General features: G+C 49.4%; 1 protein-coding gene across 4 annotated transcripts in view; it reads left to right on the top strand.

Moving 5' to 3' along the window:
- LOC118372190 (glutamate receptor 3-like) overlaps positions 1–14,191 on the top strand; it is a 290,884-nt gene that overhangs the window by 188,096 nt on the left and 88,597 nt on the right. For all 4 annotated transcript variants that reach the window (XR_008132255.1, XM_052516184.1, XM_052516173.1 and 1 more), the window contains exons 6-8: positions 1,792–1,953; positions 6,982–7,149; positions 8,461–8,565. Coding sequence is in view for 3 of the 4 variants with exons in the window: in XM_052516184.1 (XP_052372144.1) it covers positions 1,792–1,953; positions 6,982–7,149; positions 8,461–8,565 (435 nt within the window). In the remaining variant the exon portion in view is untranslated. The remainder of the gene's footprint in view (positions 1–1,791; positions 1,954–6,981; positions 7,150–8,460; positions 8,566–14,191) is intronic.

The raw sequence follows: 14,191 nt of genomic DNA, 5'->3' as shown, positions 1-14,191 counted from the left end.
CCCCTCCTCTCCTCTCCTCTCCTTCCCCTCTCCTCCCTCTCCTCTCCTCTCCTCCCCCTCCCATTCCCCTCCCTCCCTCTCCTCTCCTCTCCATCTCCTCTCCTTCCTCCCTCTCCTCTCCCTCCTCTCCTCTCCCTCCCCTCCCATTCCCCTCCTCTCCTCCCTCTCCTCTCCCCTCCCATTCCCTCTCCTCTCCTCTCCTCCTCTCCCCTCCCATTCCCCTCTCCTCTCCCTCCCTCTCCTCTCCTCTCCCATTCTCCTTCCTCTCCCCTCCCATTCTCCTCTCCTCTCCCATTCTCCTCTCCTCTCCTTCCTCCTCTCCCTCCTCTCCTCTCCTCTCCTCTCCTCTCCTCTCCCATTCCCCTCTCCTCCCCTCTCCTCTCCCATTCTCCTCTCCTCTCCCTCCTCTCCTCTCCTCTCCCATTCTCCCTCTCCTCCTCCCATTCTCCCTCCTCTCCCATTCTCCTCTCCTCCCTCTCCTCTCCTCCCTCTCCTCTCCTCTCCTCTCCTCTCCTCTCCCATTCCCCTCCCCTCTCCTCTCCTCTCCCATTCCCCCTCCTCTCCTCTCCTTTCCTCTCCCATTTCCCCTCTCCTCTCCTCTCCTCTCCTCTCCTCTCCTCTCCTCTCCTCTCCCTCTCCCTCCCATTCCCTCTCCTCTCCTCTCCTCTCCCCTCCATCTCCCTTCCCCCTTATTCCCCTCTCCTCTCCTTCCTCTCCCCTCCTTCTCCTTCCCCCTTATTCCCCTCTCCTCTTCTCTCCCATCCTCTCCTCCCATCCCCTCTCCTCTTCCCATCTCCCCTCCCTCTCCACTCTCCTCTCCTCTCCCCTCCCATTCTCCTCTCCTCTCCTCTCCCCTCCCATTCCCCTCCTCTCTCCTCTCTTCTCCTGTCCTGTTGTTCTCTCTCCACTGTGTCCCTGACTTTAAAAGTCCCCATTATGCACAAGTCACGGACACATGCCCTTGTACTCCAGAACATGACGCTGTACTCTGAAACTAGCAATTTGACCATGAAAAGAAAGCTCTCTCTGACATGACTCCAGGAGGCACCGTGTAATTTGACGGCAGTTGGAGCCGCCGGCTTGTCAGAATACATTACAATACGTTTGATTCTCTAGGAGGACCGACTAAGCCATCAACCAGGGGAAAAGGTGTTGTTGTGTTGTTGTACCATATCTTAATTCCATTGCGCAGTACCGTATGTAGAAGAGACACTGTTCAAAGAAACATAGACCTTCATTTTATTATGGCTGAAAATAAAATGTTATTCCTTTCTGTTACTATTGACTACCTTGTAGGGTCGAATACTCTTCACTGAGTTACATTGAGTTGCTAGATTTATGACATCCTTCCTCGTGCAACATTCAGGGTGGTTTTCATATCCCAAAACACAATTTCAAGGTGATTCCTTTAAAATTTTATTGGAAACGTTATGCTTTTGGACCCTGAATTCCCTCTGTCTCTCTGTCTCTCTCTCTATCTCTCTCTCTATCTGCCTTTCTGTCTCTCTCTGTCTCTCTCTGTCTCTCTCTCTATCTCTTTCTGCCTCTCTCTCTCTCTCTGTCTCAATGTTTGTCTCTCTCCCTCTGTCTCTCTATCTCTCTTGCTTTCTCTCTCGCTTTCTCTCTCGCTTTCTCTCTCTCTCTCTCTCTCTCTCTCTCTCTCTCTCTCTCTCTCTCTCTCTCTCTCTCTCTCTCTGTGTCTCTTGCCCTCTGTTTCTCTCCCTGTCTCTCTCCCTCCATCCTCCTCTCCCTGTCTCCGTCCATGCCTCCCTCCTCTCTCTCTGATGTCAGGGTTTCTCCAATGTGAGCTTGGACAAGGTCTTCCTAGGCGGGGCCAACATATCAGGCTTCCAGATAGTGAACCCTGAGAACCCCATCGTTCAGCAGTTCCTACAGCGCTGGGAGAGACTGGATGAAAGGGAATTCCCAGAGGCCAAGAACACCCCGCTCAAGGTACCTACTGCAGACTACAGAACAGCAGCCAAGCCTTTCATGATGTACTGTTATGTATGCAAAACTGAATGTATCCATCTCTTCTTTTGGATAGAGAGCTCTCCCTCTTGTCCTTCTCCTCTCAGCCTCTGTCACTCTCCCATTCTCTTTCTTCTCACATTCCTTTCTCACTTTTGTTTCCTCTCCTTCTCCTCTCCTCAATTTCATTTCCTCTCCTTCTCCTCTCTTCTCACTTTCGTTTCCTCTCCTTCTCCTCTCTCTCACTTTTTCCTTCTCCTCTCACTTTCATTTCCTCTCCTTTCTCTTTTCCTTCCTTCTCACTTTTCCTCTCCTTCTCCTCTCTTCTCACTTTCGTTTCCTCTCCTTCTCCTTCCCTCTCTCACTTTCATTCTCCTCCCTTCTCCTCTCTCTCACTTCACCTTCTCCTCTTTCCTCTCTCTCTCTTCTCCTCTCCCCCTCTTCTCACTTTCATTTCCTCTCCTCTCTTCTCTCTTCTCACATTCCCTCTCCTTCTCCTCTCTTCTCACTTTCGTTTCCTCTCCTTCTCCTCTCTTCTCACTTTTGTTTCTCTCCTTCTCCTCTCTTCTCACTTTCATTTCCTCTCCTTCTCCTCTTTCTCCTCTCTTTCTCACTTCTCCTCACTTTCCCTCTCCTTCCCTCTCTTCTCACTTTTGTTTCCTCTCTCTTCTCTCTCACTTTCGTTTCCTCTCCTCTCCTTCTCTTCTCCTCTCTTCCTCTCTTCTCACTTTCATTTCCTCTCCTTCTCTTCTCACTCTCTCTTCTCATTTCCTCTCCTTCTCCTCTCTTCTCACTTTCGTTTCCTCTCCTTCCTCCTTCTCTCTTCTCACTTCTCACCTTCTTCTCCCTTTCTTTCCTCATTCTCCTCTCCACTTTGTCCTCTCTCCTCTCTTCCTTCACTTTCGTTTCCTCTCCTTCTCCTCTCTTCTCACTTTCGTTTCCTCTCCTTCTCCTCTCTTCTCACTTTGTTCCCTCTCCCTCTCTCCACTCTCCTCTTCTTCCTCTCTTCTCACTTCTTTCCTCCTTTCTCCTCTCTTCTCACTTTCGTTTCCTCTCCTTCTCCTCTCTTCTCACTTTTTCCTCTCCTTCTCCTCCTTCTCACTTTTTTGTTTCCTCACTTTTGTTTCCTCCTTCTCCTCTTCTCCTTTCTTTCCTCTCTTCTCACTTCCTTCTCCTTTCGTTTCTCTTCTTCTCACTTCACTATCGTTTCCTCTCCTTCTCCTCTCTTCTCACTTTTTCCTTTCTTCTCCTCTCTTCTCATCCTTCTCCTCTCTTCTCCTCACTTTCGTTTCCTCCTTCTCCTCTCTTCACTCTCACTTCTCCTCTCTTCTCACTTTCGCTTCCTCTCCTTCTCCTCTCTTCTCACTTTCGTTTCCTCTCCTTCTCCCCCTCTTCTCACTTTCCCTCTCCTCTCCTTCTCACTCTTTCTCCTCTCCACTCTTCTCCCTTTCACTCTTCTCCTTTCTCTCTCCTCCTCCTCTTCTCACTTTCATTTCCTCTCCTTCTCCTCTCTTCTCACTTTCATTCTCCTCTCCTCTTTTCTCACTTTCATTTCCTCTCCTTCTCTCTCTTCTCACTCACTTTCTTCTCCTCTCTTCCTCTTTCCTCTCCTTCTCCTCCCTTCTCATCCTTTCCTCACCTTCTCCTCTCTTCTCACTTTTGTTTCCTCTCCTTCTCCTCTCTTCTCACTTTCGTTTCCTCTCCTTCTCCTCTCTTCTCACTTTCGTTTCCTCTCCTTCTCCTCTCTTCTCACTTTCGTTTCCTCTCCTTCTCCTCTCTTCTCACTTTCGTTTCCTCTCCTTCTCCTCTCTTCTCACTTTCATTTCCTCTCCTTCTCCTCTCTTCTCACTTTCGTTTCCTCTCCTTCTCCTCTCTTCTCACTTTCGTTTCCTCTCCTTCTCCTCTCTTCTCACTTTCATTTCCTCTCCTTCTCCTCTCTTCTCACTTTCGTTTCCTCTCCTTCTCCTCTCTTCTCACTTTCATTTCCTCTCCTTCTCCTCTTTTCTCACTTCTTCTCCTCTCAGTATGTCACTCTCCCATTCTCTTTCTTTTTTCATTTCTCTCCTTCCCTTCCCCAACGATCGATATATTGATAGGCAGATGTGAAGCAACATGTATGTATTTGTCACATGCTTGGTAAACAACAGGAGTAGACTAACAGTGAAATGCTGACTGATGGAACCTTTTCCAACCATACAGAGAGGAAGATAAGAGGAAAATATAAATAGTGACATGAGAAATAAATACACAGTGAGTAACGAATGACAATAATGAGAATAAATAACATGGCTATAGACAGAAAGTAGTAAATAACATGGCTACATACAGGAAGTAGAACATAACATGGCTACATACAGGAAGTAGAAAATAACATAGCTATATATAGGAAGTAGAAAATAACATGGCTATATATAGGAAGTAGAAAATAAGATAGCTACATACAGGAAGTAGATAATAACATGGCTATATACAGGAAGTAGAACATAACATGGCTATATACAGGAAGTAGAAAATAACATGGCTATATACAGGAAGTAGAACATAACATTACAGACTGTAGGCAACTAAGGTCACAGTTATGAAAACTTAGGACACTAAAGAGACCTTTCTACTGACTCTGAAAAATACCAAAAGAAATATCCCTGCTCATCTGTGTGAAAGTGCCTCAGGCATGCTGCAAGGACTGCGTGCGGACTGCAGATGTGGCCAGGGCAATGAATTGCAATGTCCGTACTGTGAGACGCCTAAGACATCGCTACAGGGAGACAGGACGGACACCTGATCGTCCTCGCAGTGGCAGACCACGTGTAACAACACCTGCACAGGATCGGTACATCCGAACATCACACCTGTAGGACAGGTACAGGATGGCAACAACAACTGCCTGAGTTACACCAGGAACGCACAATCCCTCCAGCAGTGCTCAGACTGTCCTCAATAGGCTGAGAGAGGCTGGACTGAGGGCTTGTAGGCCTGTTGTAAGGCAGGTCCTCACCAGACATCACCGGCAACAACGTCGCCTATGGGCACTAACCCACCATCGCTGGCTCAGACAGGACAAGCAAAAAGTGCTCTTCACTGACGAGTCGTGGTTTTGTCTCACCAGGGGTGATGGTCGAAGGAATGAGGGTTACACCGAGGCCTGTACTCTGTAGCGGGATTGAGTTGGAGGTGGAGGGTCCGTCATGTTCTGGGGCGGTGTGCGTTATCGGACTGAGCTTGTTGTCATTGCAGACAATCTCAACGCTGTGCGTTACAAGGAAGACATCCTCCTTCCTCATGTGGTACCCTTCCTGCAGGCCCATCCTGACATGACAATCCAGCATGACAATGCCACCAGCCATACTGCAAGATAGGAATGCCAGTGTTCTGCCATGGCCAGGGAAGAGCCCAGATCTCAATCCCATTGAGCACGTCTGGGACCTGTTGGATCAGAGGGTGAGGGCTAGGGCCATTCCCCACCTTTGTTCAGGGACACATTATTCCATTTCTGTCTGTGAAACTTGTTCAATTTATGTCTCAGTTGTTGAATCTTGCTGTTGCTGAGTTTAGGAAGTAAAAAATAGCATGGATATATATTGGAAATAGTAAATAACATGTCTATACACAGGAAGTAGTAAATAACATGTCTATATATTGGAAATAGTAAATAACTGTAATGAACTTCGTCTGTTGTTTGTAGAGAGTCAGACCGAAATGCAGCGTGTAGGTTACTCATGACTTTTAATGAAGATAAAGCGGTACATGAAATAACTGAAAATACAAAACAACAAACGAGTGAAACTAATTACAGCCTATCTGGTGACTAACACAGAGACAGGTACAATCACCCACGAAATACAACGCGCACTCAGGCTACCTAAATACGGTTCCCAATCCGAGACAACGAGAATCAGCTGACTCCATAGGAATCGCCTCAGGCAGCCAAGCCTAACTAGACACACCCCTAATAATACACACTCCCAATTAATACAAACCCCAATACGAAATACCACATATAAACCCATGTCACACCCTGGCCTACCCAAACATATAACAAAAACACAAGATACAATGACCAAGGCGTGACAATAACATGTCTATACACAGGAAATAGTAAATAACATGTCTATACACAGGAAGTAGTAAATAACATGTCTATACACAGGAAATAGTAAATAACATGTCTATACACAGGAAGTAGTAAATAACATGTATATACACAGGAAGTAGTAAATAACATGTCTATACACAGGAAGTAGTAAATAACATGACTATACACAGGAAGTAGTAAATAACATGTCTATACACAGGAAGTAGTAAATAACATGTATATACACAGGAAGTAGAAAATCAATTTTATATATAGGAAGTGGTAAATAACATGTTTATATACAGGAAGTAGAACATAATGTGTGTATATATAAATATATATAGGAAGTAGAAAATAACATGGCTATATACAGAGAGTAGAAAATAACATGGCTATATACAGGAAGTAGTAAATAACATGGATATATACAGGAAGTAGTAAATAACATGGTATATACAGGAAGTAGTAAATAACATGGTATATACAGGAAGTAGAAAATTGCATGGCCATATACAGGGAGTACCAGTACCGAGTCATTGTATCGATGTTCGAGGTAATTGAGGTAGCTATGTACTGTACATGTAGGTAGTTGTAAGGTGACTAGGCAACAGGATAGATCATTTACTGCAATAGAAGCGTTGGTGGGGGCTGAATCCTTCATGTGGGACAACAGTAAACATTTACTGCCTCAACACATTTAGTCAAGGTGCTGGTTAAGGAACAACCTGTTCTCTCCAAGTCAAGGTAAGTTTGCGATGAACGTGTGGGACAGTGCGATCATCGGTTAGTCTCCCATGATCTCTCTTGTGATTTCTGGTGATCTCTTGTGATTTCTGGTGATCTCTTGTGATTTCTGGTGATCTCTTGTGATTTCTGGTGATCTCTTGTGATTTCTGGTGATCTCTTGTGAACCCCCTGAACTCTCTTGTCCTCGGCAGTACACGTCTGCTCTGACCCACGATGCCATCCTGGTGATCGCTGAGGCGTTCCGGTACCTGCGGCGCCAACGCGTAGACGTGTCACGACGAGGGGGAGCAGGAGACTGTCTGGCCAACCCTGCCGTGCCATGGAGCCAGGGCATCGACATCGAGAGAGCACTCAAAATGGTAAGATAGAGAGGGACAGATGGGGAGGGAGGTAGAGAGAGAGAAGGAAGGTGGTAGGCAGAGAAGGGAAAGGAGAGAGAGAAGGAAGGAAAGAGGTAGGTAGGGAGCGAGGGGAGACAGATAGACGGGGGTTGTAGTGAGAGATGGAGGAGAGAGAGAGAGATAGACGGGGGAGGTAGGGAGCGAGGGGAGACAGATAGACGGGGGAAGTAGTGAGAGATGGAGGTAGGGAGGGAGGAGAGAGAGAGAGAGATAGACGGGGGAGGTAGGGAGCGAGGGGAGACAGATAGACGGGGGAAGTAGTGAGAGTGATGGAGGTAGGGAGGAGAGAGAGAGAGAGAGAGATAGACGGGGGAGGTAGGGAGCGAGGGGAGACAGATAGACGGGGGAAGTAGTGAGAGTGATGGAGGTAGGTAGGAGAGAGAGAGATAGATGGGGAAAGTAGTGAGAGAGATGGAGGTAGGTAGGGAGGAGAGAGAGAGAGATAGATGGGGAAAGTAGTGAGAGAGATGGAGGTAGGTAGGGAGGAGAGAGAGAGAGAGAGATGGGGAGAAGTAGTGAGAGAGATGGAGGTAGGTAGGGAGTAAAGAGAGAGATAGACAGGGGAAGTAGTGAGAGAGATGGAGGTAGGTAGGGAGTAAAGAGAGAGATAGACAGGGGAAGTAGTGAGAGAGATGGAGGTAGGTAGGGAGTAAAGAGAGAGATAGACAGGGGAAGTAGTGAGAGAGATGGAGGTAGGTAGGGAGTAAAGAGAGAGATAGACAGGGGAAGTAGTGAGAGAGATGGAGGTAGGTAGGGAGTAAAGAGAGAGATAGACAGGGGAAGTAGTGAGTGAGATGGAGACGATAAGAGTGAGACTTGTAAGATTGAGAAACCGAGACAGAGAAACGAAGAGCAAGTGCGATAGAAAGAGGGGGCAGATAGAGAGCTATAGAAAGAGGGGGCAGAGAGAAAGATAGATATCTATATAAAGAGGAGGCAGAGGGAGAGATAGAGATCAATAAAAAGAGACTAATCTCCTCCTTCCTCTGCCTCCCAGATGTCCTGTCACAGAACTCTCACAGTTAAATTCTCTCCCCCTCAGCTCAGCTCTCTGAAATACAAAGAGACTCTAATTCTCATTACCATAAACCCACATCTTTTATCAAAGCCTATCGGTTCCATCATTTGATTTACGCCAACGATTCAACCTATGTGAATACCTGCCATTTCCTAAATCCAGCCATTTCCAAATTTGATAATAAAATGGCTGTCTGTGTTACACGTTGTTCTGTGTGCTTTGTCCCTGTGTTTTACTGTCCCGCGGTGCAGGTCCAGGTTCAGGGGATGACGGGGAACATCCAGTTTGACAGCTATGGCCGGAGGTCCAACTACACTATAGACGTCTATGAGATGAGAACAGGGGGACCCAAAAAGGTGCAGGCTCTCACATCCATCTACAGCGCTCTCTATAACTCCTACGTCCATCTACAGCGCTCTCTATAACTCTTTACCAGCACAGCTTTTAAATCTCATTTTGTTCAGAAATTGTCTACATCACAACAGGATGAAGTTCAGCCAGTCGTCAAGAGTTTAGTTCCTTATTTATTCCTGTCATTGGTTATGAATTACGACATGACCTCTGTAATTTATCCTATTCGGCAGATAGAGGATTTCTACACATGTCTGTAGGAGCCAGGGGTTGGATCCAAAATTATTTTCCAATCGTTTCATTCTGAACAGAACCATCCTTTTTTTCATTCCATTTCACTGTTCCACCAGACCAATAACGTTCTGAACTGGGTCCGACCCCGCCCCCCCTTAAAAAGGACAAATAAATATGGTTCCTTTCTGTTCATTTCTAAACAGTTTGCTATGGAGCGGGTAAGGAATTGAAATCAAATCAAACTTTATTAGCCACATGCGCCGAACACAACAAGTGCAGACTTTACCATGACATTCTTACTTACAAGCCCTTAAAATTAACCAACAGTGCAGTTCAAGAAGAAGAAAATATTTACCAAGTAGACTAAAATAAAAAGTAATAATAAAAAGTAACACAATAAGAATAACAATATTGAGGATTTAAACAGGGGGCACCGGTACCGAGTCAGTGTGCTGTATTGGAAGACGTTAAAGAGCAAATTGTATTTTTCCGTAACAGCATGGTTTAATCATAATGAAAGACAAACACATACACACTGTGCTGTCAGTCACAGTGTAGGGCGAGAGATGCAACTGCGGGTGAGGGGGGACCATTTAAAAACTAGCACTGGAAAAGTGAATCTATTGTTCTCCAATTAAGCATATCTCCCTAATTTCTGAATGATGCTTGTAATGTCAACAGCAGGTTACAGTAACCCATGCTTCAGAGGGGAGGGGCGACAGTAACCTATCCTTCAGAGGGGAGAGGCTACAGTAACCTATCCTTCAGAGGGGAGGGGCTACAGTAACCTATGCTTCAGAAGGGAGGGGCTACAGTAACCTATGCTTCAGAGGGGAGGGGCTACAGTAACCTATGCTTCAGAAGGGAGGGGCTACAGTAACCTATGCTTCAGAGGGGAGAGGCTACAGTAACCTATCCTTCAGAGGGGAGGGGCTACAGTAACCTATGCTTCAGAAGGGAGGGGCTACAGTAACCTATGCTTCAGAGGGGAGGGGCTACAGTAACCTATGCTTCAGAGGGGAGGGGCTACAGTAACCTATGCTTCAGAAGGGAGGGGCTACAGTAACATATTCTTCAGAAGGGAGGGGCTACAGTAACCTATGCTTCAGAAGGGAGGGGCTACAGTAACCTATACTTCAGAAGGGAGGGGCTACAGTAACCTATGCTTCAGAAGGGAGGGGCTACAGTAACCTATGCTTCAGAGGGGAGGGGCTACAGTAACCTATGCTTCAGAGGGGAGGGGATACAGTAACTTATGCTTCAGAGGGGAGGGGCTACAGTAACCTAACCTTCAGAGGGGAGGGGCTACAGTAACCTATCCTTCAGAGGGGAGGGGCTACAGTAACCTATGCTTCAGAGGGGAGGGGCTACAGTAACCTATCCTTCAGAGGGGAGGGGCTACAGTAACCTATGCTTCAGAGGGGAGGGGCTACAGTAACTTATGCTTCAGAGGGGAGGGGCTACAGTAACCTAACCTTCAGAGGGGAGGGGCTACAGTAACCTATCCTTCAGAGGGGAGGGGCTACAGTAACCTATGCTTCAGAGGGGAGGAGCTACAGTAACCTATCCTTCAGAGGGGAGGGGCTACAGTAACCTATCCTTCAGAGGGGAGGGGCTACAGTAACCTATCCTTCAGAGGGGAGGGGCTACAGTAACCTATGCTTCAGAGGGGAGGGGCTACAGTAACCTATGCTTCAGAGGGGAGGGGCTACAGTAACCTATCCTTCAGAGGGGAGGGGCTACAGTAACCTATCCTTCAGAGGGGAGGGGCTACAGTAACCTATCCTTCAGAGGGGAGGGGCTACAGTAACCTATCCTTCAGAGGGGAGGGGCTACAGTAACCTATGCTTCAGAGGGAGGGGCTACAGTAACTTATGCTTCAGAGGAGGGGCTACAGTAACCTAACCTTCAGAGGGGAGGGGCTACAGTAACCTATCCTTCAGAGGGGAGGGGCTACAGTAACCTATGCTTCAGAGGGGAGGAGCTACAGTAACCTATCCTTCAGAGGGGAGGGGCTACAGTAACCTATCCTTCAGAGGGAAGGGCCTACAGTAACCTATCCTTCAGAGGGGAGGGGCTACAGTAACCTATGCTTCAGAGGGGAGGGGCTACAGTAACCTATCCTTCAGAGGGGAGGGGCTACAGTAACCTATGCTTCAGAGGGGAGGGGCTACAGTAACCTATCCTTCAGAGGGGAGGGGCTACAGTAACCTATCCTTCAGAGGGGAGGGGCTACAGTAACCTATCCTTCAGAGGGGAGGGGCTACAGTAACCTATGCTTCAGAGGGGAGGGGCTACAGTAACCTATCCTTCAGAGGGGAGGGGCTACAGTAACCTATGCTTCGGAGGGGAGGGGCTACAGTAACCTATCCTTCAGAGGGGAGGGGCTACAGTAACCTATGCTTCAGAGGGGAGGGGCTACAGTAACCTATCCTTCAGAGGGGAGGGGCTACAGTAACCTATGCTTCAGAGGGGAGGGGCAGGCAGACTATACACACCCACTGGTAAGGATTTCCAGCTGTTAGGCAGACGCTGGAATACGTTTCTGAGTGACAGAGTGAGGGCTTTGCATAGGGGCTTTGTTGCGATTTCTGTGGGACTGGAACAAAATGCCTGGATCCTAAAATAACATTATTAACAGTTGTAACGCTTTTAATACAGTATAGATCACTTTGGTTTATGATACGGGTTCTGTTCCTAAAATAACTTTGTTCTTCTACATGAACCAGTTCCAACACTTGCTAGGAACCATTTAATCTAACACTTGACAGTGCTAGATGACTGTGAGCTTAGATCACTGCACGGTGTGTAGTCAAACCTGCTGGCTGCCTTCCATTCACAATACACCACCAATTAACGCCCCACAGCCCTGGTGTCTTACCCCTCGCAGCCCTGGTGTCTTACCCCTCGCAGCCCTGGTGTCTTACCCCTCGCAGCCCTGGTGTCTTACCCCTCGCAGCCCTGGTGTCTTACCCCTCGCAGCCCTGGTGTCTTACCCCTCGCAGCCCTGGTGTCTTACCCCTCGCAGCCCTGGTGTCTTACCCTCACAGCTCTGGTGTCTTAACCCCTCGCAGCCCTGGTGTCTTACCCTCGCAGCCCTGGTGTCTTACCCCTCGCAGCCCTGGTGTCTTACCCCTCACAGCCCTGGTGTCTTACCCCTCACAGCCCTGGTGTCTTACCCCTCACAGCTCTGGTGTCTTACCCCTCACAGCCGGATAGCGACAGGAGGAAGAAAGAGAGAGAATCAGAGAGAGAGAGATAGCATCAGAGAGAGAGAGAGAGACAAATAAAGAGAGAGTGAAAGTGAAAGAAAGAGAGAAAGTGAGATACTGAGGCAGACATAGAGATAGATTGTCACGTTGGGTCATGACAATGAAGCCCCAATCCCAGGCAGACAATGACAGCTTATGGAGGTGAGAGAAGGCTGTTATGAGGGGTGACGGTGGTGAGAGAGGGCTGGTATGAGGGGTGACGGTGGTGAGAGAGGGCTGGTATGAGGGGTGACAGTGGTGATGGTGGTGAGAGAGGGCTGGTATGAGGGGTGACGGTGGTGAGAGAGGGCTGGTATGAGGTGACGGTGGTGAGAGAGGGCTGGTATGAGGGGTGACGGTGGTGAGAGAGGGCTGGTATGAGGTGACGGTGGTGAGAGAGGGCTGGTATGATGGGTGACAGTGGTGACGGTGGTGACGGTGGTGAGAGGGGCTGGTATGAGGGTGATGGTGGTGAGAGAGGGCTGGTATGAGGTGACGGTGGTGAGAGAGGGCTGGTATGAGGGGTGACGGTGGTGAGAGAGGGCTGGTATGAGGGTGACGGTGGTGAGAGAGGGCTGGTATGAGGGGTGACGGTGGTGAGAGAGTGCTGGCATGAGGGGTGACGGTGGTGAGAGAGGGCTGGTATGAGGGGTGACAGTGGTGAGAGAGGGCTGGTATGAGGGGTGACGGTGGTGAGAGAGGGCTGGCATGAGGGGTGACGGTGGTGAGAGAGGGCTGGTATGAGGGGTGACGGTGGTGAGAGAGGGCTGGCATGAGGGGTGACGGTGGTGAGAGAGGGCTGGTATGAGGGGTGACGGTGGTGAGAGAGGGCTGGTATGAGCAGGTGATGGTGGTGAGAGAGGGCTGGTAAGGAGGTGACGGTGGTGAGAGAGGGCTGGTATGAGGTGACGGTGGTGAGAGAGGGCTGGTATGAGGGGTGACGGTGGTGAGAGAGTGCTGGCATGAGGGGTGACGGTGGTGAGAGAGGGCTGGTATGAGGGGTGACAGTGGTGAGAGAGGGCTGGTATGAGGGGTGACGGTGGTGAGAGAGGGCTGGCATGAGGGGTGATGGTGGTGAGAGAGGGCTGTTATGAGGGGTGACGGTGGTGAGAGAGGGCTGGTATGAGGTGACGGTGGTGAGAGAGGGCTGGTATGATGGGTGACAGTGGTGATGGTGGTGAGAGAGGGCTTGTATGAGGGGTGAAGGAGGTGAGAGAGGGCTGGTATGAGGTGACGGTGGTGAGAGAGGGCTGGTATGAGGGGTGACGGTGGTGAGAGGGGCTGGTATGAGGGGTGACGGTGGTGAGAGAGGGCTGGTATGAGGGGTGATGGTGGTGAGAGAGGGCTGGTATGAGGGGTGATGGTGGTGAGAGAGGGCTGGTATGAGGGGTGATGGTGGTGAGAGAGGGCTGGTATGAGGTGACGGTGGTGAGAGAGGGCTGGTATGAGGTGACGGTGGTGAGAGAGGGCTGGTATGAGTTGACGGTGGTGAGAGAGGGCTGGTATGAGGTGACGGTGGTGAGAGGGGCTGGTATGAGATGACGGTGGTGAGAGAGGGCTGGTATGAGGTGACGGTGGTGAGAGGGCTGGTATGAGGTGACGGTGGTGAGAGAGGGCTGGTATGAGGGGTGACGGTGGTGAGAGAGGGCTGGTATGAGGGGTGACGGTGGTGAGAGAGGGCTGGAATGAGGGGTGACGGTGGTGAGAGAGGGCTGGTATGAGGTGACGGTGGTGAGAGAGGGCTGGTATGAGGGGTGACAGTGGTGATGGTGGTGAGAGAGGGCTGGTATGAGGGGTGATGGTGGTGAGAGAGGGCTGGTATGAGGTGACGGTGGTGAGAGAGGGCTGGTATGAGGGGTGACGGTGGTGAGAGAGGGCTGGTATGAGGTGACGGTGGTGAGAGAGGGCTGGTATGATGGGTGACAGTGGTGACGGTGGTGACGGTGGTGAGAGGGGCTGGTATGAGGGGTGATGGTGGTGAGAGAGGGCTGGTATGATGGGTGACAGTGGTGACGGTGGTGAGGTGGTGAGAGGGGCTGGTATGAGGGTGATGGTGGTGAGAGAGGGCTGGTATGAGGTGACGGTGGTGAGAGAGGGCTGGTATGAGGGGTGACGGTGGTGAGAGAGGGCTGGTATGAGGTGACGG

The sequence above is a fragment of the Oncorhynchus keta genome, chromosome 4, assembly GCF_023373465.1.
Source record: "Oncorhynchus keta strain PuntledgeMale-10-30-2019 chromosome 4, Oket_V2, whole genome shotgun sequence".
Classification (NCBI taxonomy): Eukaryota; Metazoa; Chordata; class Actinopteri; order Salmoniformes; family Salmonidae; genus Oncorhynchus; species Oncorhynchus keta.
This window is presented reverse-complemented; position numbering and strand designations above follow the sequence as displayed.